This window comes from Ochotona princeps, chromosome 6 (assembly GCF_030435755.1).
Source record: "Ochotona princeps isolate mOchPri1 chromosome 6, mOchPri1.hap1, whole genome shotgun sequence".
In the NCBI taxonomy this organism is placed as follows: domain Eukaryota; kingdom Metazoa; phylum Chordata; class Mammalia; order Lagomorpha; family Ochotonidae; genus Ochotona; species Ochotona princeps.
In genome coordinates this window covers 2,917,984-2,938,723 of record NC_080837.1, presented here as the reverse complement: position 1 = coordinate 2,938,723, position 20,740 = coordinate 2,917,984, and the positions used below count along the sequence as shown (strand labels likewise).

Sequence of the window (20,740 nt, the reverse complement as noted above, 5' to 3'; positions counted from 1 at the left end):
CAAAGGGGTAGAAAGGGAGGCCTCCTGTCTCAGAGGACTCAGTTGGTTTAAAATCAGCTCCCTGATTTTGTATTAAGCATGTATTAAACAACACGTTTAATACAAAGTGAAAAAAAAATCACTCTAAGGACACAGACTGGCGGTTGGGCTGGGCGTCTGGGTATGTGGTTAGGCAGGCATAGTACCGACAGTGCCTCCTTGACTGAGGCAGCAGCACCACCCTGATCACATACCAGGACACAAGAACTAGGTACTGGAGGCATGATCTGGTTGGAACACTTTCAAGGGCAAAGCAGTGGTTTTTCCTCTCATTTATGGTTGGCTCTCTCAGCCAAACAGGACTTATTATTATTTTTTTTAAAAATTTATTTTTATTGGAAAGTCACGATATACAGAGACAAGGAGACAGAGAGGAAGATCTTCCGTCCACTGACTCACTCCTCCAAGTGGCCACAATGGGTGGAGCTGCGCTTATCTGAAGCCAGGAACCTGGAGCCTCTTCTGGTCTCCCACATGGGTGCAGGGTCCCAAGGCTTTGGGCCGTCCTCGACTGCTGTCCCAGGCCACAAGCAGGGAGCTGGATGGGAAACGGGGCCACTGGGACATGAACTGGTGCCCATATGGGATCCTGGTGCATGCAAGGCAAGGATTTTAGCTGCTAGGCTACACGCGTCACGCCCATTATCGTTATTTTAGAGGCTTACTTTTGAAAGGAAGAGTTACAGGATGGTTGGGGAGAAAGAAAAAGAGAGAGGGAAGCAAAGGGAGGGAGGGAGAGACAATTTTCATCTCATGATTGGTTTACTTCTTAAATGCCTGCAACAGACAGGGTTGAGCCTGGAATTCCATTTGGGATTCCTGTGGGTGGGAGGGATTCAGGTCAGGCACTTGTGCCATCACCTGCTGTCTTCCAGGTGTGTAGGATGAGGATGCTGAAATGAAGTGGAGGAGCTGGGACTTGAATCAGACACTCTGAAACGGGATGTGTGTGTTCCAAGAGGTAGTTGAACTACGGTGTCCCAACAACCCCCCGAAAACCAAAACATACTGCCAAGTATTGACGCTATCACTGTAAAGTAAAGCTTATTCATATGACAGAAAACCCAATGAGATCAGAACAGTGGTGCATTTCTAGTGATTTCACGTTAAGGTTGAGAAGATCAAGTACATTCTCAAAATGTCCCTGTTTTGCTCAACACTGCAAGGAAGCCTCATGAAATGCAAACATCCCAACAGGAAATATAACCTCGGGTGTCAGCTAATGGGCTAGGAGGAAAGTAAAAGCCATTCTTAAAATACCAGCAAGGAAAGCAAATTCAAGTCTGTTCAACTTCTCGTGCGGGAGAATGCATAGTTCCATGTCTTTATTATTCATATACAAAACAAAGGGAAACAGGAGGCTAGGCTACACAGAGATTTCCCAAGCGAGGAATGCCCCAGAGGAGGCAGAAGGATGGGTTTAGAAGTAGGCATATTGCCATGGGGATATGCAACCCTAGTAGCTGCTCTCATTTTAATTTCCCTCTCATGTCTACTCACAAGTAGACAACCCAGAACATCTCAATGGGAGAGCTGAAAAGTCACTTGCTGTTTCTTAGGGAAGCTGCAAGGTAGCTCTAGCAGGTATGGAACCGACAACTGCTTGGTCGCCGACAGGCACTTCACCACTGTCTCCGTTGAGCAGCAGTCTGGGTTCATGTCAGTCCCTTACACATGCTTGGGCAGACAGTTTACTCTGTGCTCTCTCAGCTGCTCACAGAACTCTACGGAGCACAAAAGGCAGGGATTATTCCCCTCGGTTAGGGAGGAAGAAGCTGAGATCAGAGTGGGTGGACAATCTGCTCACGGCCACACAGTGGGTACCTCTGGCTGACCTGGGCTGCACTCAAGTCTCCTTTTGCTCGTGTTTGTGAACAGGGACTGAAACAACAGCAGCAACTACTGTACTCCCAAGGCAGTGGTTCACGCTGTCCTGTAATCACACCCATTTTCATGCACACACTCAGGTCCTCCCTTGGTAAAGGCAGCTGCCCAGAGAACGTGTGACTTGGAATGCACCACAACACTTGCAGCCTGCCCTGCCTTTCTGATCTTGTGAGGAAGAGGAGCCATGACCAGGAACACTTACCCAACTCAAAAGTGGTTCCGTGGGCTGTCATACTCCACGTGCTTGACCTTCGACCTTTGGTCACCATCACAGAGAATTCATAGAGAGTATTTGGCTTTAAACCAGTCACCAAGTAACTCAGGGTTGTTGCATTTGCATTCTGGAGGGGGAAAAAAAAAACAACGACCCCATGAAATCAAGGGATTTAAGAAGAGAGGGCACTGGTGGTTCCCTTTCTTCACCAGAAGGGATGTGCAAGTACCTTATACTTGGTGTTGGCTGGGATGTTGGTTTTCCACCGGATCGTGTAGTAGCGGGAGTCTGTGATCTTCTGGTGTTTGGGCAGCGAGTTGTCCGCCCAGGTGACCCTGATGGTGTCGTGACTCAGGATGGAAGCCTGAACTCCCACGGGTGGCATCATGGGGGTGGGATCTGGCACTGGGGTGTATGGAGCATTAATAACAAATAAATCAACCTCAGAAGTGTCTGGGTAGAGGGGAATTTAAAAAGGGAAGTGGCATTTTAATGAAAACAAAAGTAAAAGGGAAATGCAGGGGTAATATAATGGAATGAAAGGTGAGAAATGGAGAAAAAGAGAGAAAATCCAGAGTTAATTGATAAACATTATCCACATGAAAGCGAATTTCCACTTGTGATCTCTCAGGGAAAATTTCCAGGAAGACACTGAGAGGAGGGTAATTAGTCACATTCTCCATCTACTGTGCCGTTCTGAAGTGTGATAATCCAGTGATTATACGGGATTACTCACACTTGAATTCTCCTAAAAATCACTTAAAGATCCTACCTCCTCTCCCCAAAGGATCATGGAAAGACAAAAGCTGCTCCTACATTAAGGCTGTCATTTCCGAAAAAGCCTAGAAAGCTCCTGGTCTGTTGTGGGACTTCGGCAAGTGTGGCTCAAGTTCTGGGAGCCCATCTGTTAGTGCCTACCACTGAAGGCCTAGGATCTCACTCTTGGGGCTGAGTCCCAACCTGGTAGCAGGGGTAAGAGGGCTTCCTATCTGTGTGTCCTGGGTCTCAGGTTAACAGAAGGAAGCACCGGGTACCACCCATCCTCAAGCCAGGTGAGCTGCCGCCCATGAGGGATGGGACTCACCTGGAGATGACAAGTGGCACAGGTTTCCTGAACTCAGGTACTTCTCCTACACCGGCCCACAGAGTCACAATGAGCAAAGAAGCACCAAGGGTCAGTGGCCCGGGGCAGCATAGTTAGGTGCCCCTAGGCCTTTCAAAGTGCACACAGGCTGACTAAATTCAGGCCTTACCACATGGTGATAGGCGCTAGTCCTTCTAACTTAAAACCTGAAATGGTACAGGTTTTGTTTATGGAGAACTGTCAAGCTCAAGTGATAGTCTCTGTTTGTGTACTTCCTGCTCAGTGAGGACAAGAAACACCAGCAGCACCCCAGGCTGGAATCCATGGCTTTGTTCCAAGGCTGTCAGAACACATGCAGATCGGCTGCAGAAAACACACCCTTGGGGCAGAAATCACTGGAATACTCGGGGAACATTTTTCTGTAAGGATCAGCTCTTGGGCAAGATGGCGGGGTTCCATGACTTAGGAACATTTTTTTGTGTGTGTGTGAACATTCCTAGCAGCAGGCTATTTTTAAGGTGGATGAAAGAAAATCACTTCAAATTGCTTTTCCTCCTATTACAAGCTAATTTAAGAAGGTAGCAGACTACTTATTTAAATATTCTCTTTTTGACCTTGTTTCTTTTTTTTTCTTTCTGGAATACTAATGCTGTTTCTAAACAAATTCTGAGCACACAGGAGCAGCAGACAGAACCCCCCGGACGACACGGCAGCACAGGTCTGAGCAGAAGCTTCCATGCAGCGGAACAGAGTTATCTTAGAGAGAGCCTTGCTGTGTCTACACTGCCATACCAAGCACCTGGAAGACTGCACATCCAGATTTCTGGGACGCAAACGGAAGGGAGCGGTTCTGATTTGTTGTGAGTTTTCTAGCACTCTCTGCAGAACTTTACACTGTGATATTATTTACTTCCATAAACTTTCTGCGATCAAAACCAGCTGTTTCATAGACTTCTAGGAACGTCACATTAAACGTGTGTTAACTGTAAAACTGTTTTCACAGGTCTCAGGTTAAGTGTGTCGCTGATTAGACAGATAGCACATCTGCTCCACCCGCTAGCTTTACCCTCTATATCCACTCATTAACATGGCCCGGGACACATGCAGGGCCTTGTGTATGCTGATCGACTCTGGTGATAATGCACACAGCTCGGAAGATGGGAGGTCACTACCGATCCTCTCCCAAGTACCCTTTCTAGATCCTAACACACAGAATGACTCCCGAGATGGGATCAGCATCCTGCAAATGGCAAATCAGGCCCTTTCCCCGCTGCTGGCCCACTTTCCCACTGCTAGCCCGCAGCCTTGACCTCCATGGACGTGGCCCTCTGCTCTCAGGCAGAGGGCAGTGACAGAGAGACTGCTGTACCTGTGTGGGGCCTGGTCACGGCGCTCTCGTATAGAGGGATGCCTTCGCCCACGTGGTTAAAGGCTTTCAGTGTAATCACGTAGTGGGAGTTCGGATCTGGTGGAGAGAAAAAACACACACACACTTTTAGAAATTGAATACTGTGGAATTTTCTACATTTGGGGGTGACTACGCATCATCTTAACTGCAGAGGAATTTAAGAGAAACGTTTAAAATCCTGTAAGTAGGGCTGCCCTGGGGAGTGGGGAGATGAGGCAAGGAGACTGGCTGAGTGTGGGCCCTTCCTGGCCTCCGCGGTGTTTGGTGGTGCTCAGGGCACGGTGCAGGGCATGACTGAGAGGGAGGGAGGGGGTCCCTGCTGTGCTGGAGGCAAACCAACCTTTTCCTTTCTTAAAGAGGCCAGTGGAGAGAAGGAAGCTGCTGACTCAGGAAGTGCTGAGTGTCCATAAACTCACGGGGGCCTCCCAACCCAGCAGTGCCTGACCTTCAGCTGTCACACTGCCCGCTCAGCAGGACAAGGAGTGTCCCAGGATTGAACTGGCATGGAGGCGAGGCTGAGGCACAAGACAGAGAGGCACTGACTGCCTCTGAGAATTAGTGAAACCCTGCTGGCTGGACTCCTCAGGAAGGGGAGCCTCGGGGAGGGGAAGGGAGTCCGCTCTGACTGCTGAAGCCACTAACCCATCACACGCCTCAGCCAGGTGAGGAGATTCAGGGTACATGAAGTCCAGACCTTAGAAATGAAGTCTGGGGTCCTTGCAAGTGTTCCCAGGTGAGCTGACCTGTGTCACTTGCTTCTGGGAATGCTGGGCACACTGGAAAACAACTTACAAGAGTTGCTTGCTGGGAGGCCCGCTCGCCTCCAGGTACTACTGGCAAACCAGAGAGGTGCTTGGAGCTTCCACGTAAGACAGAACTGAGGACCAACAGAAGCAGAGGGACCTATTGGCTGACTGGAACACAAGGTAGTCTGGGCAACACGGTGGAGATGTTTCAGAAACGGGGCAGAGGGTGGAGCAGAGGTGACTCGCAAGGCTTGACCCAGCCCCAAGCCCCCTGCCTTGGTCCCCTCAGCTCTGATGAGCATGTTCACACTGCAAGCTCTCACCTAGTTCACAGCTTCTTTCTGAGCACTGGACATCTGGGCTGTACTTCATGTGTGCCTTCCCCTCCACTGGAGGCCTCAAATCTTTCCCTCTTCTCTTTCCTTCTCATTTGGTGCAAACCAAAGCACCCTTGGTTGAGCATATGGCACTCCTGCCAATCCTGCCACCCAGGTGAGAAACCTTCTTCCCTCCCGTTCCCTCAGGACGGGTGACCATGTCGATGTTCTGTGTACGCAGCCTACTGTCTCTGAGCCTGACTGGCCCCCACGCTGTTTCTTGGTCACCTTTCAGCACCTTGTGCTTTCTTCCTCTGCTGCTGCCCATGCGGGGGACACGTCTGTCCTCTTCCCCTGAAAGACCTGACTCCACCCTGGATTAGCCAGTCTGCAACAGCTCCTCCCCTCTTCCTCAGCAATGTGAGTAACTTCAGTCATTCTTAAGGTACATTAGCCCTAAGAATTGCAACCCATACCCATCTGATTCTCTGCTCGTTAAACAGCTGCTGACTGAGCGACAGGTCTGGGACCAAATGGATGACGCATATATTCTGTAGGCAGATGCTGTACTTCACCTCTGACTTGTCTCTCACTTGACACAGCATGTGTCTTCATTTATTTGTAGACACAGATGAAGAGAGACAGACACAGGTCCTCCATTTGCTAGTTCAGTCCTCCATTTGCTAGTTCATTCCAAAGGCCCACGACAGGTGGAGGCGGGCCTGGGGCTGGGGCAGGCTAGGCTGAAGACAGGAGACAGAAACTCCACCTGGGCCTCCCATGAAACACTAGGGACACAGCAACTTGAGCCTTCATCTGTTGCCTATGATGGTGAGCAGCAGCAGGAAGCAAGCTTGGAAGAGGGTCCAGGACTCAGACTCAGGTGTCCCAGGGAGTGACCCAGCGAATCTGTTCACTCTGAAATGACCATCCCTTGCAGTGTTTCACATGCCCTTTTCCCTCACAGAGTCAGCCTAAGTGGTGCTTCCTCTCACCTCTGTGACTACTCCGAGTCGATCTTGGAAGCCCTGGGTGAGTTTTCTCCCGGACTTTCTAACTGTGTCTCGCCTGCCCTCTCTTCTCTGAATGTATTCCAACTCACCCCATTGTTACTTGTGTTTTACCTTTCTTCTGTCAGACAGAAGGCCTCTGAAGGGCAAGGGCCAAGTCCTGTGAACAACGCCAAGGACTGTCTCTGCTCACATGGCAGAGGGAAGAGGCAGTTACTGGTCACCACAGCAACGTTTGCATCCTACCAGCAGAGCGTTGCCCTGCTCTGCAATGACTGACGGACATGACCGTTCCCTGGGGATGGGAGTGCTGCTGCCTCTCAGAGAATGGCTCTGCTGTTTATTCATACAGACTTAAACTGCAGTTTCACTTCTATCAGAAACCACACAGGGCAAGTCATCTGTTAGACACTTGAAATTCTTCCTAGGAAAGATGCTCATAAAGCAATGATTTGAAGAAAATTTTTTTCCAGAGAGTATTTTGAATGAAGAGAAGTCTTTTGCAGAAAAGATCTAAATGATAATCTAAAAGTAATTACAACTAACTCAATTTCACTTTCTACTACAAAACAATAACATTGCTGAAATTCTCTCTTGAGGATCAACCGAGCCGTATTTTCCATAGAGTATTTACTCACTACAGTACACGATTAAGTTCTGACAAACACATATACCTGTATCATAACCTCCAAAATCACGATGAAGGACATTATCAATACTCCAAGTGGTCCCCTGTGCCTTCCAAATCAAATTCTATCATTCCCAGCTCCATGCAACACTCATGTGGCTTTGTCACCAAAGGCAAGTCTGCCTGTGCTGGGTTTCCATGAAAACAAGGTAACACAACACATGCTCTCCTAACTGCTTTTGCCCAAGTGTCTATGAGGTTCATTTTGCTCTGTGTATCAATGGCCTTTTTTTTATTTTTCAATCACTGAGTAGTGCTCCGTTCTATGGAGCTGCTGCTTTCCTACGGACAGAAATAGGTTCAGATTCCTCCTTTGGGGCTACTATAGCATCAGTATAAACATCCATGCCGACATGTTCACATGGGCGGGTGTTTTCATTTCTCTTGGTTACACATCTACGAGCAGGATTGCTGAGTGGCACGCTCAACGTTGCAGGAAACTTTTAGACTATCTTCTTCATTTAGACTGTCTTCCTCAGTAATTACAAACATCAGACATTCCCACAAAAAGTCTGAGGGGTCCAGTTCTGTGTCCTTGCTATCTTTGGTATCGTTGGTCTATTCAACTTTAGCAGTTTCAGTGGGAATACCATGGTATTTCATTATGGCTTTAATTTGTATTTAATTAAAAATTAAACAGCTGGCCCAGGTTCAGCTGTTGCAGGCGTTTGGGAAAGGGAACTAGAAGATGGGAAATTCTGTTTCTTTCTTCATCTGTTTCTTGGTTTTTTAATTAAATAAACTTAAAAAATCAGTCAAGTTTTCTTTCTTTTCAAAGAGATTTCTAGTAATACCTACACCTTTTGTGAAAGAGGCTGTCCTTTCTTCACTGAATTATCTCAGGATCTCTGGCAAAAATAGATTGTGGGTGCACAGGTCTATTTCCGGACTCCTATTGTTCTATATCTACTATCTTTACACCAATACCACCACATTGTCTCGATTCCTGTAGTTTCAGAAGTCATGACATCAGGGGTATGAGTCCTTTATCAATTATTCTTTTTAAACCTTTTTTTGGTGACTCTAGTTTCTTTTCTCTTTCAAACACATTTTAGAGTTTATTAAAAACCAAACACAAACCATGGAGATTTTACTTGTGATTGCACGGGCTGGTTAGAATCTGTCCTCCAGTCAACAAAGAACATGAAACTTGCTCAAGCTCTCTTTAACTGCTCTCAGCAACGATTTTCCCTGTTTTTGGTACATAGATCTTGTACATGTTTATAGATTTATTCATCGGTATTTCATATATTTTTTATGATACTGTAACTTGCATTCTTATTTTAATTCATATTTTAACTGCTTATTGTTAGTAAATGGAGATATAACTGATGTTACATACTGGATCTGTATCTTGCAACCTAGCTAAACTCATTTATAACTTAGTAGGCCTTTTGTAGACTGCTTGAGATGCTCTCCACCAGTAACAACCATGTACAGTGTTCAGCTAATTGCTTTTAAACCCCACTTCTGAGGTGTGTGTTAACACAGCACTTAATCTGGGAGGGTCTGGTTGGATACTGATCTGCTTCTTGCTGAGGTGTACCCTGGGAGGCTCAAGCCCTCATGTCCCTGCCACGCACATCCAAGACCTCGGCTGAGTTTCATGATCTTGGCTTTGGCTGGCTTATCCTGGCTGTTGTGGGCACTTGGGCAGTGAATCAGTAGATGGGGAATCTGTCTGATTGCCTTTGAAAAATTATGAAAACAAATCAAAAGTTTTTAAAATTACCACTTTTCATAAAATAAACCAAGGTTCCTTGGAGCAGGCCTGAGGTTTAGAAAATATCAGATGGAGCTGGGGCGCCTGTGCTACAAGGAGGAAAGTTCTGAAGACAGACAGGTGATGTGACACGGACAGGAGGACAGTTACAGAGTCTCCCACTGGCCATTCTCTAAAAGTTTTTTCCTTGCTAAAGAAGTGTAATAGATGTTTAATGAGGGAAACATCATAGTAACAGCTTTACTTTAGATGTTAAAACTGCAATAGTAAAAATATGACAAACAATAGGATATTCACCAAGACTCAAGGTATCGCTTTCACAAGATACCTCTTACAAATGAACAGATAACTCTACGGTGGGGGAAATATCTGGACCAAGAGGTTCAAGCTAACATCATGGTCAACAGGCCACAGTGTGTTTTCTGATGTGACACCCTGGTAGGAATCCAGCACATTACTGCTACACCTCCCAGAGACGTGTAACTTGAATGTGATGAGGAAACAGCAGACAAGTCTGAACTGAGGGACCTTCAACAAAATACAAATGGTCTGTTCTTGTGAAAGTCGGGGAAAACATGGGGAAAATGTTTCTTACCAAGGAAAACTAATGAGATAACTCAATGTGTCATGTGATTTCATCCAGAAAATAATATTTTCCTTTCCTCCTAAAGGATATTAGTGAAAAAATTGGCAAGATAGATCTAAAATGTTCAGACAGTGTCTTATGCTTATGCTTTTGATTTGACAGCGGTGCTTGCGTTAGCAAAATGGTGTTTGTAGGAGCTGTACATTAAAGTACCAACAGGGGGATCACCATGCCTACAACTCAATATCAAGTAAGTCAGGGTTGAGAAACACACACACGGAGAATGACAGAGCAAATGTGGTTAAATGTCAGCCTCCGAGAAATGTGCATCAAGAACACGACTTTTTTGTACCATTCTTGTACGATTTTTTTCCTGTGAGGTTATTATACAATAGTAATATTGGGAAATCACTCCCACACCATTACTTCCTCTGTTGGCAAACGTACCGAGGTTTTCAATGGTGTAATAGCGTTGTTTATAGTCCACCTTGATGGTCTGGGCGTGAGGGCTGCCGATGCCGTACCCGATGGCATAGCCTCTGACCACAATGTTCTGATTCTCAGGGGGTGTCCAGCTCACGACAATGCTAGTGACCAGGGGACGGACATGAAGAGAGCTTGGCACATCTGGGACACGAGTTTCTGGGAAGGAAAGTAGAAGAGCAAATTGAGATCCACAATCCCTTAGACTATTTCACCACTGATGGGGGAACAGTGTTCAATCTCTTGTCCTAGAGTGTAGAGAGAATCTTTCCATACAGGGGAGCAGAGTTGATGCTTTCATTGTCTTCTAAGAAGAAGATCGTCCCACAGGGTCCTTAATGCGAGACACTGCAATGTTACTTTGGAAGCAGGCACAGAGATTTCTGAACCTTTGCCCACTGCATAAAAACAGTCTTTCAATAGTTGTTCATTCTTCTCAGTTCCATGTTCTACTCCCAAACTTTGGCAGGTGAAAAGAGAAGGGCGTAACACAGAGTAATCAGAAGCTTGCAATGAACAGGTGATCAAACATCATTCACAGCAACAATACCCAATGGTTATTCCACTGAGTAACAGGATAAGTCAAAAAACATGAAATCTTAGACCTTTAATGGATTCAATTGGTAGCAAACTAAGAGGCTTAAAAAGGTGACAGTTTACAGTCTCTTCACACACATTATTTCAAGGCATAAACCATGACTGTCCTTTAAAAATCTGTAAACTGAGACGGAAGAAGCACTCTGGCACCTGTCACTGACAAAGGTGCTACACGCACACACCTATGTGTATTCACTCTCTGAATCAACACGCCTTCCACCCTTCTTACCATCCAAGTCACTTTCAAAGGTCTCAGCCGACAGCCAGTCGGTCGCCGGGCCCGTGCCATTGACGGTCAGAGCAGCCACTCGGAAGTTGTACTCAGTCCCCCGATCAAGACCTGACACCCAGAGGACAAAACAGACAAGCTGAAGACAAGAACTTTGGAAAAACAGAAGACAAATGACTCAGGAAAGCATAAGCATCTTATCTGCTAACTCAGTCCGTGGCTTGGTGAGGCTTCAGCTGGAGCTGGAGCTGGCATGTGGCACGCACAAGATGAATACAGTGGCTATCAGCTCTACAGCAAGGGCTCAATGCCAGCCAGCCCCGGAGAAGCGCCATGCCCAAAGCAGGGGGCTACAGACTTTGTTTTAGAACCTGAAGGTGCTTCAGGGATCACTTAACCCCCTCCCTTCATTTTGCTACAAAGGAAGCCAAGGCCATAACAGGCCAGAGATAATCAAAGGGCTCTAACAGAGCAACAAAGGCAGGCTGTCTCAGCGATACCCAAACCCAGAGAAGCAGAAAGGTACACTGTCAGGCTACTGCTGCTGAGCTGCCCCATGGCCACGCAGAGTTTCATACATCAAATACAGCCTAGAAATGCATTTCTCATTGACCAATTAGTATTCACAGTAAGCAAAAGAGGAAAGCACCCCAAATCTTTCTGTCACGCAAGCTTTCAAAGACGAGAAAAGAAATAAGATCCACATATGAAAGTACTCCCTATTGGACCTGGCAATGGTCAGTGGAGTGGCCAGTGATCCACACAACCAGGCATCCATTTTGAGACAGAGCACTTAAATATCAGACACTGTGGTAGGTCTTGTAAAGGTGTTGAAAATTATTCAATAGCCCTAAATTCAAACGCTGGGGTGTTTGGTAAATAGCAGAGTTTAGGAAGTTCAATCAAAGGGATGATGAGAATGTGAGTAACTTGACAAGGATGCAAAATATGCCCTGGCTTAGTGAGCTAGCCATGTCACCTGGCGTTGGGAACAGACAGTAGGTTCTGTTTCCAAAGGTCCACCAGGAACAGGAACCTGTCTGCCTACAAGAAAGCAAGCAGCAAAAAGGCTGGGTCCAAGTAGGTTTATCCACTGCAGTGCCTCTGCACGCACAGAAGCAGAAAGCGCAGGTGAGCTGCACCTGTGTGTATAACTGGACCAGCGGCACACATCTCCACTGAGTCCTAGGAGACGCTGACAATGAAGTCTCCAGCCCTGGCCTTTGAGAAGTCAGGTGTATGGGGGAGTGAGAAAGTACAAAGGTGTGTGCCCAGGGGGGCAGAGAGCTCCTCTTTGTGTAGCTGATGATGCGTACTGTAAAGACAGTGCTAACACTTCATCACCGAAATTATGGTTCAGCACAGGAGCTTGGTAATTGACACAGTCCCTGGGTGTTTATCAGGCTCCTAGACAACAAGGCTCTGTTTTCCCTTGCCGTTTTATACTTGGAGCCAGCACACACTAACTAAAGCTCACGAAACCTATGGCACTAGGTAGGACTTAAATGCAAGATTTTTTTTTTTGTAAACAAAATTATCTTTACCTTAAGACTTACATTTTGCTTACAAATCTGATGTTTCCCCAGGAGCATGAGCTGTCTCCTTGTGGGCAGAGACTGAATTTTATTAAGCTGGCAGTAAGAACAGGGCCTTGTGTATAATCAACCTCCACCACGAAATATTCAAAACAGAAGCTTCATGGCTGGGAAAATGGTATTTATCCGACTGTGGAGTATAACCAGAATCTGACTTTGAAGCCCTTGTGATCAACGACCTTGAAGGAGACGCTTAGCTGCAGCCCAGGTGGGCTTCCCTGCTGAGGCAGTAAGAAGTACGTAATTTTACCACTCTGAGATGAGTGGTTTCCACTAACTTTTATCGAGTCAGCAGTAGGCTGAGCCATTCAAAATGTCTGACATTTAATCCGTGTGTGAGGCATTGTACCTGAGCCATCTTGGACTAGCGTAACTCAGTGCAGAAAAAGATCCCAGCCTACCTTCAATCAGTTGGGACAGCTGCGTCCCCGCTACCAGGGTCTCAGTGACATCACTCTTTCTGGAGGCTTTCCGATAGCGAATCTTGTAGCCAGAAATCACCCCATTTTGCGTGGTGGGGGGAGGGGGCTGCCAGTGAACCAGGATACTCTGGGAAAGATAAGGTTATGGGGAAAAGAGTGAACATTCCGGAAGGTTGGTCCTCACCGCTTACTGCATCATGATCTGATCTGCGCGAAGACAAAGGCAGAGGTGGCAGGGCGCTCGCTTTCAGTTGTTTACTAATTACTTGGAAGTCGCTTTGATTTTAAAGCCCAAGGTGATCAACTGGGGGAAGACTATTAGAGCAGTACACTCCGGACCCTTGGTCTCCTGGAGGTTCTGTCAGAATTAAAATGCTGGGCAGAAGTTTCTAGAAGGAAAATATGGACGAGGCAGCAGGCTACCGTGAGGGACAAAGATTGGTCCCTGTGTTCCAGTATGAACAGCTTCTGTCTGAACTCTCAGGGAAGAGGATCACCAAGCAACAGCGGGCTGTTTCTCCAGGGAGGCTTTCCGAAAGCACCAAGTGTCTCAGTCAGTCATTCACGCAAGCCTCTAACAGGCAGACCTGGCAGCACATAGGGGGCTGGGGCAGACACGAGCACCTGGGCGCATCTGTCTCTCATTCACACACACCGGGACCAGGCTGTCACAGTGACTTCAACCTGCCCAGGTCTGAACTCTAGAATGCTCACTGGTGAGCAGTCTCTTCACCATCTTTTTTCTGTACAAGCCCATGTGAGTTCTTGTGGGTTCTGTGATGCCAGGGGCCTCTGTTTCTTCTGATGCTTTCTTATGCCGCCACCTCCCCTGCCGGAAGCTCCCGAGGCTCTACGGTTCCCAGCAGTAAAAAGGAACAATGGCACTGGCAAGTTTTACCTTGGAATTTCTCACTTCTAAGGACAGATTCTGAGGAGCAGCACTGGGAACTGGAAGGCAAAAAGAGAGAAAAAAAAAGTTTTACATGACCCATTGTGGCACTTGATACAAACGCATGTTCCCGGTGCTGATGAGGAAGCCAGGTCTGCTGTGTAGATGGGGTGCGGCCATGTGGAGTGGCTCTCATCTCTAGTTCTAGACATTCAAGTTTTCGAAACCCTGAGAATATTCCGCATATGTCTAGAGATAGCACCCCCCATCCTGGACTGCATTCGCACGTTTTCTGGAACTGAGTCTACTGAACACGATGAGTGACCGAGCTGGGGAATGACATGGTGGATGAAAATGAGATGCACACACATCAGGGGCTCCAAAGCGAGCCTTGCAGAGGCTCGTAAGCAGCAGCTTCTGTTTTATGTCCTATCTGGCTTCGCAAGGCAGCTATGCACCCGGGAACACTCGCTTAGAAGCACAAGTCTGGAACTGTTGGCTGAACAAACCACCGCACAGTTTTTAGTTTCTCACACAGGAATCTCAACCTTTATGGCTCCATACCTGCCAACATCTCCCTTCACAGTGGTGGCTGCCAGCAAAGAAAACTTCGATAAGCCTTGCTGGGTACATCTCCACCCACACAATGCTGACTCCGGCCTCCTAGCCTACTCCACCAAGAAACCTTTGCTTCCTCTACACCTGGTGGCCAGATGAACTTAGCACTCAACCACACTAACGCTACTGAGGCAGAGAACGCGTCTGGGACAGCGTTGACCCTAGCAGGTGCCTCTGCCCTCACCCCAGCTGGCCTGGGTCTGCCACACTGGGCAGTGCTGCCCTCAGCCACCTTGTCAGGCAGCACCCTGTTCCCGCTGTCACTGAGGCCTGCATGCTGATCCTGTAATGGCACATTCATATGTAGGCACACACGCCCTTCCCCTCCCCCCAAATCATGACCAACTTTCTTGTGTCAAACTATACTTTCTTCTCCCCAGCGTTTTAAACTTGAAAAATGTCAAGTCCACAGGGGGAGAATGAAAAATAGTAGGGTGAACACTATGTCTATTCTTTCCCTGCATCTACCAATTATATTCTGCTTTATTGTACTACGAATGCACACACATGGAGTTCTCTATCTACACAAAGTTTCTGAGTTAATGAGACAACTGTGGACATCATGAGACTGGACTCCTAAATGCTGCAAGGCACCTATGTGTCCTAGCACAGGGATACTCTTCAATCACCCCATTCAGGACATTAAGTGCAAAACTCCACCTGATATACCCAACAATACAGTGACTATTTAGCATTCCCTAATAATATTCACAGTAACAGTAGTCACTGGGCCAACAGCGTCTTTTATAGTTGTGTTTCATCTGCAGATCCAAGACCCAGTTAATAATCATATATATTTTGTTCTTTTGTGTGTGTCTTCATTCTTCTTTAATCTAGAGTCCACAATGACTCCTCAGCTATTAACTGCGGAGTGGGGAAGGGGTGGGTGGGGGACAGAACTTGTCTCAATCTAGACACGTCTGTTTCAGCACAATCTGCTTCAAATTCAGCGTTCCCAGCAGTGTCTCCGTCCACGCCTCACCTCAGGAGGAAGTGCGTGTCGGCAGTCAGCCTGCCCCGCTGTGCGTGTTGCTAACTTCCACCAGTTCCTTGAGGCAGTCAAACTGCAGTTTCCACAGCACATGTACTTGCAGACATAAGGGCTATCCACAGACACGGTTTCAGACATTCTCAGTAAGATGCTGATATGCATCTTCAAAGGGCACTGACCCTTGATATTTCTGTTCTAATCTAAAAATGCTGCTCCTGACTACCTTAATCTCTTTGGCAGCTTGCGGTTTGAAAAACACTGCTCTGGGTCACGGGCACACACATGTGACTCAGGTCAGTCGCAGGCAAGAACTCAAACTGTCACACGAGATACTAAGGAATTAAAAAGACCAACGTGGCATAAAACCAGCAAGCAGAGGAAGGCTAACCTTTCACAGACCTGGAGTCCTCTGTGCTGGGAACGCCCACTGAATCTGACATGCACAGGCCCTGCTAAAAGTAGAAACATCAGAGCCAGCAGAATACCAGGTTCTGTGCATTCTGCACTTTCTCACCGAGTCTCCACAACCACACTGGTATTACTCAGACTGCATATGGGGAGAAACACACTCTGAAGTACGAAATGGCTTGTGTGAGGTCACACTACACAGAGGTGCAGAACTGGGACCTGGGTGCCCTGTATGACATTCTGCTCCACAGAAACACAAACTCACCGTCTGACAGCGTTCGGATGGCGACATCTTGTGTGGACACCCCGGGACCATGCTTATTGTAGGCCACCACGCGGAATGTGTACTCGGTGTATTTTTTCAACCCGTTAATGGTGTAGGAGTGACTTGAAACATCAACATCCTTGAATGGGATAAAATATTACAGATATACACAACTTGGGCAAAAGAAATGTTACTTGACAAAGCAGCCTCTGTACATATCCTATTGCTATGGAGCAGATTTCCATTCCTCTTACACTGATCAGAACCAGTGACCACGATCTGATGCTTAGTGATCCTGGCTGGTAACAAATACAGAACATATCTTGGTACAAACAAGCAGACTTTGTCACCTTCCCATGTCCTGTATGACCGTTCCTGCCCCTCAGGTTTCCAAGTTTTGGAAAGCACGCCTCAACTCTGCTATCCCTGTGAACAGTCAGCCCTACCTGCTCCTTGTCGGTCCCCTTTTCCATGTAGTACAACTTGTAGTTCTGAATCTCTCCATTGCCAGACACTGGTTTCTCCCACGTGACAGTGATGGACGTGGGGGACGTTGTGTATGCCCGGATGTTAGGTGCTGGGCCAGGGAGCTGGACTGCAAAGGAAAAAAATTTTGAGAGGGAAAGAAATCATTGAAAATGACCAACTCATCAATAACCATTCTTGGCAACCCCATCTTAGTGGCTGTATTTTAAAAATAGTTCAGATTTAGGGCATGAACTGATCGGACTGCAGCAGCTTCAAGGGTGATAGATAAATACATTTTCCTTCTTGTGACCTAAAGCAAAAACCAAAAATTCTAGCTTCAATGTATTCAAAATAAGGGAAAAAACGGATACCACAGGACTCTTTCTGTGGTTTACAAAACTTTTAGTGTAGAGTGGGGGCTATGTGGCAAAAATAAAGGCGACCACCTTCAGCCTGCTTTGGCCGGATCCTGCAGGGGCCCAGGGACCCTTGGCCCACAGAGCATGCTCCCAGCCTCAGAAGAGAGTCAGATACACACAGCTGCAGCGACACTCTGTTTACCGAAGGAAGGCAGTACATAACTGTGCCTTGGGAAGGGTTGGGTAGAGAAAAGCAGCCTTGAGGGAGACTTCCTGGAGTTGGGAATGGCTCCCTCAGAAACCAAGCAGAAATGAGTGCAGTCTGTGAGGCGGCGGGGAGACAGGGAGGACCTGTGAAAGCTGAGCTGGTGTTAAGTGGGGATGAGCACAGGGCATACTGAGAAGGGGGACCCGAGCCCGACGTGGAAGAACCTCTAGGACTCTGGGTTTCCTCTAGTTACTGGAGATGTCCCACCAGGGCAGGATGTAATGAGGTCTCCATTTGAACACACACGCAAGGAAGGGAAAAAGTCAAGGAACAAGACCAGGTGAAACAGCAGCAAACACGTCAGAAGCAGCGACCCTGTACTGAACGCCTGGCCAAGCAGGGCGGCCGTAAGTGTGTTTTCTCGTTCAGCCTTCCTGCTGGTACCACCCCCGCTTACAGTCGAGGTTTTGAGGTCAGGTCTTGAGCGTGTCATGACTCTAAAACATGTGTTCCCAAAGACCAGCAGGACAAGATCACAGCATCCCCAGCTGACTGACCCGCCGTCCCACCTGCCAGCGCAGGCAGTTCTAACTCCCGCAACAGTTCACACACACCGCCCCTTTCAGTGAACACTCCTGTTTGACTGACAGGTCTCAGTGGCAGTATATACAGAATTCCTGGGCAGCTGCCTACGTCCTGCACTTTGACAGATGTTTGTATTTGGAAACAATTTCTCTGGCACTAGCACTTTTTTTTTTAATAGCTACTCATTAGAGCTAAGAGCTGGGAAAGGAAAAAGGAAAAAAAATAACTGAACAAAAGATTAAGCAAAGTGGCTTTCTTAACAGCATCACTGTTCCGCTATGCCAGTAGAGAAACCTGAATAAGGTTACTGTAAGAACTGTTGGCTTGATTTAGTCACAAAGCATGTTACTCACTTGATGTTAAGGGAAAATTTCGTATGATCTGGCAGGTGGGATTTGTCACTTTTGCTGCCACTGAAAACTTTCCTCTAACAGTCCCAAAATTATCTTGAAGTTGGGGCCCGGTGGCGTGGCCTAGCGGCTAAAGTCCTCGCCTTGAATGCCCCGGGATCCCATATGGGCGCCGGTTCTAATCCCAGCAGCTCCACTTCCCATCCAGCTCCCTGCTTGTGGCCTGGGAAAGCAGTTGAGGACGGCCCAATGCATTGGGACACTGCACCCACGTGGGAGACCCGGAAGAGGTTCCAGGTTCCCGGCATCGGATTGGCGCGCATCGGCCCGTTGCGGCTCACTTGGGGAGTGAATCATCGGACGGAAGATCTTCCTGTCTCTCCTCTTCTCTGTATATCTGACTTTCCAATAAAAATAAATAAATCTTTAAAAAAAATTACATTGAAGTTGCTTTCAAGATACAAATTATTGGCCTAAAAGAGTGTGCTGATCAACTCTTCTATTTCAGCTGTATGGTGGTGTTACGTGGGAAGCGTTTTAAGTTGGTTTATGAAGCTAAATATGTGAAATATTTTCCAAAGCTGACTCCAACATCTGTGCGTCCCCCATACAAGCAGAGCAGCTCTATACAAAATGCAAACCTCTCTCTAGTAACTACTTCCCTTTTGTCAAAACATGTGACCCTGTCCCTCCATCCCTAAGACTCTCATCAGAACATTCCTCCCCTCCCACCACGATTCTTACTTAATGACTCTCTTTTAACAAATGGCTGGGCTGCCAGCGTATAACATCACTGTCCTCACTCGCCTGTCCCTGCAGTTCTAAGCTCCTTGTCTTACACATCAGGTTCTCCATCCTGATAACGTGTCTCAGTCACTAGCCCAGGGTAGACACTCAATAAACCCATTCTGCTTCATGGCTGTCCTCTCATCTCTCAATCTTACAGTGGCTCCTACACCTCAGTGGCGCTTACCGGTCTGACTCACAAGCTCTGAGATGGCAATGAGGGAAGTCTGAGGCTGCACACACACCTCTGTTCTCTGTTCTCTTTCAGAAGGCTCACCGCCTGCAATGGGACCCCTGCCCAGGGTCACACATCTTCCTTGTGACTCACCATGCACGTGCCCTGTCTGATCCTATATCTGGGACTGGGGCGGGGGCGGTGGCTTCCACAAGAGCACTTGTTCTAACCCTAACGCTTCGTGACGACCTCCGCGTTTGGCACTCCCGTCTTCACTGGCACGGCTCGGTGCTGTGTCCCGGTAGGTCTGGTGCGTGGTAACTGAACGTTAGACCTAATGACGGCCATCGAGCTGGAAATTTAGTGCAGTACTCCTGCACCTGTCTGAATGTGCACAACTGTGACCGTAGACATCCTCACTGTCCTAAGCACACGGACTTTCCTGACTCCTTCATGACCCTCCCATTCTTGCTCAGGCTTGATTCCTGACTGCTAATCTCCTATCGTGCCCGTTCAGCCCAGCAGGCTCTCCCTGTACCTCTGGAATCTCGTGCAGGGCCTGGCACGGAAGGGACCTGACACATGCTGATGGGGACGGGTCCGCTGCTGTATTAGCAGGGTAAGTGCCACGGCTTCCTGGCTCCTCTCTACCGGTAAAGGCATGGCTCCACGCGCAGGTCATTTCACTGGCTTTGCCCCCGGCCCAGCAGCTTCCACTTACACATCTCACATGCTCTTTAACTGGAGTAACACCTCCATTACTGCAGGGTGGTTAACACGGAAAAATGGGTGCAATTAACAGTATGTGAAGAAATCAAAAACTTAGTATGTAGAGGTGGGACAAAGCTCTAAGGAAAAACTGTGTCTTGTGTTAAAAGGCGACAAGTTTAGGTGCTGGCATTTGTGGTGTGAGCAGGTAAAGCTGCTGCCTGCGACACTTGTATCCCACACACAGTGGTGCCAGTTTGTGTCCTGGATCTCTGGCTTCTGATCTAACTCCCTGGGAAAGGCTTGTGAAAAGCAGCAGCAGATGGCCCAAAAGTGCTTGGGCCCTTGACACGTGCATGGGAGACCTCAGATGAAGCTCTTGGCTTCAGTCTGGTCCAGGCCTGGTTGCTGCGGTCATGTGGGGAATGAACCAGCAGGCTGCAGATTTCTGTCACTCTTTCAAATAAATCTTGGGAAAAGAAAAAAGAAAAAAAGGAAAGAAAAGACAAGGCAGGTTCAGAATAAAGCCTCGGGGCTCGGCGGCGTGGCCTAGTGGCTAAGGTCCTCGCCTTGATCCCATATGGCCGCTGGTTCTGATCCGGGCAGCTCCACTTCCTCTCTATCTCTCCTCCTCTCAGTATATGTGACTTTGTAATGGAAATAAAATAAATCTTTAAAAAAAAAAAAACAAAACAGAATAAAGCCTCAAGTGGGGGAGAGCAGCTATTATGATCTGATTGCTTCTTACTGTTTCAGGCTTAGAGTTTACAATCAAAACTTAGCTAAGACTTTTACAAAATAAATCAAGCTGAAACTGCTCTCAGTCACAGATAATCTTAGGAATCTAATTAGAAAAAGGACTAGCACAAGAGACCAAAGGCCTGAAAAGTCCAGTAGGAAGA

The 20,740-nt window shown here is 47.4% G+C and overlaps 1 protein-coding gene across 7 annotated transcripts in view; it reads right to left on the bottom strand.

Annotated features, from left to right (window-relative positions):
• The window catches only part of NEO1 (neogenin 1), a 192,217-nt gene that overhangs the window by 24,424 nt on the left and 147,053 nt on the right, over nt 1-20,740 (bottom strand). For all 7 annotated transcript variants that reach the window (XM_058665450.1, XM_058665451.1, XM_058665452.1 and 4 more), the window contains exons 10-18: nt 16,646-16,794; nt 16,200-16,338; nt 13,927-13,976; nt 13,008-13,155; nt 11,012-11,122; nt 10,150-10,344; nt 4,594-4,689; nt 2,370-2,545; nt 2,129-2,267 (exon numbers count right to left, since the gene is read on the bottom strand). In XM_058665450.1, the coding sequence (XP_058521433.1) occupies nt 2,129-2,267; nt 2,370-2,545; nt 4,594-4,689; nt 10,150-10,344; nt 11,012-11,122; nt 13,008-13,155; nt 13,927-13,976; nt 16,200-16,338; nt 16,646-16,794 (1,203 nt within the window). The remainder of the gene's footprint in view (nt 1-2,128; nt 2,268-2,369; nt 2,546-4,593; nt 4,690-10,149; nt 10,345-11,011; nt 11,123-13,007; nt 13,156-13,926; nt 13,977-16,199; nt 16,339-16,645; nt 16,795-20,740) is intronic.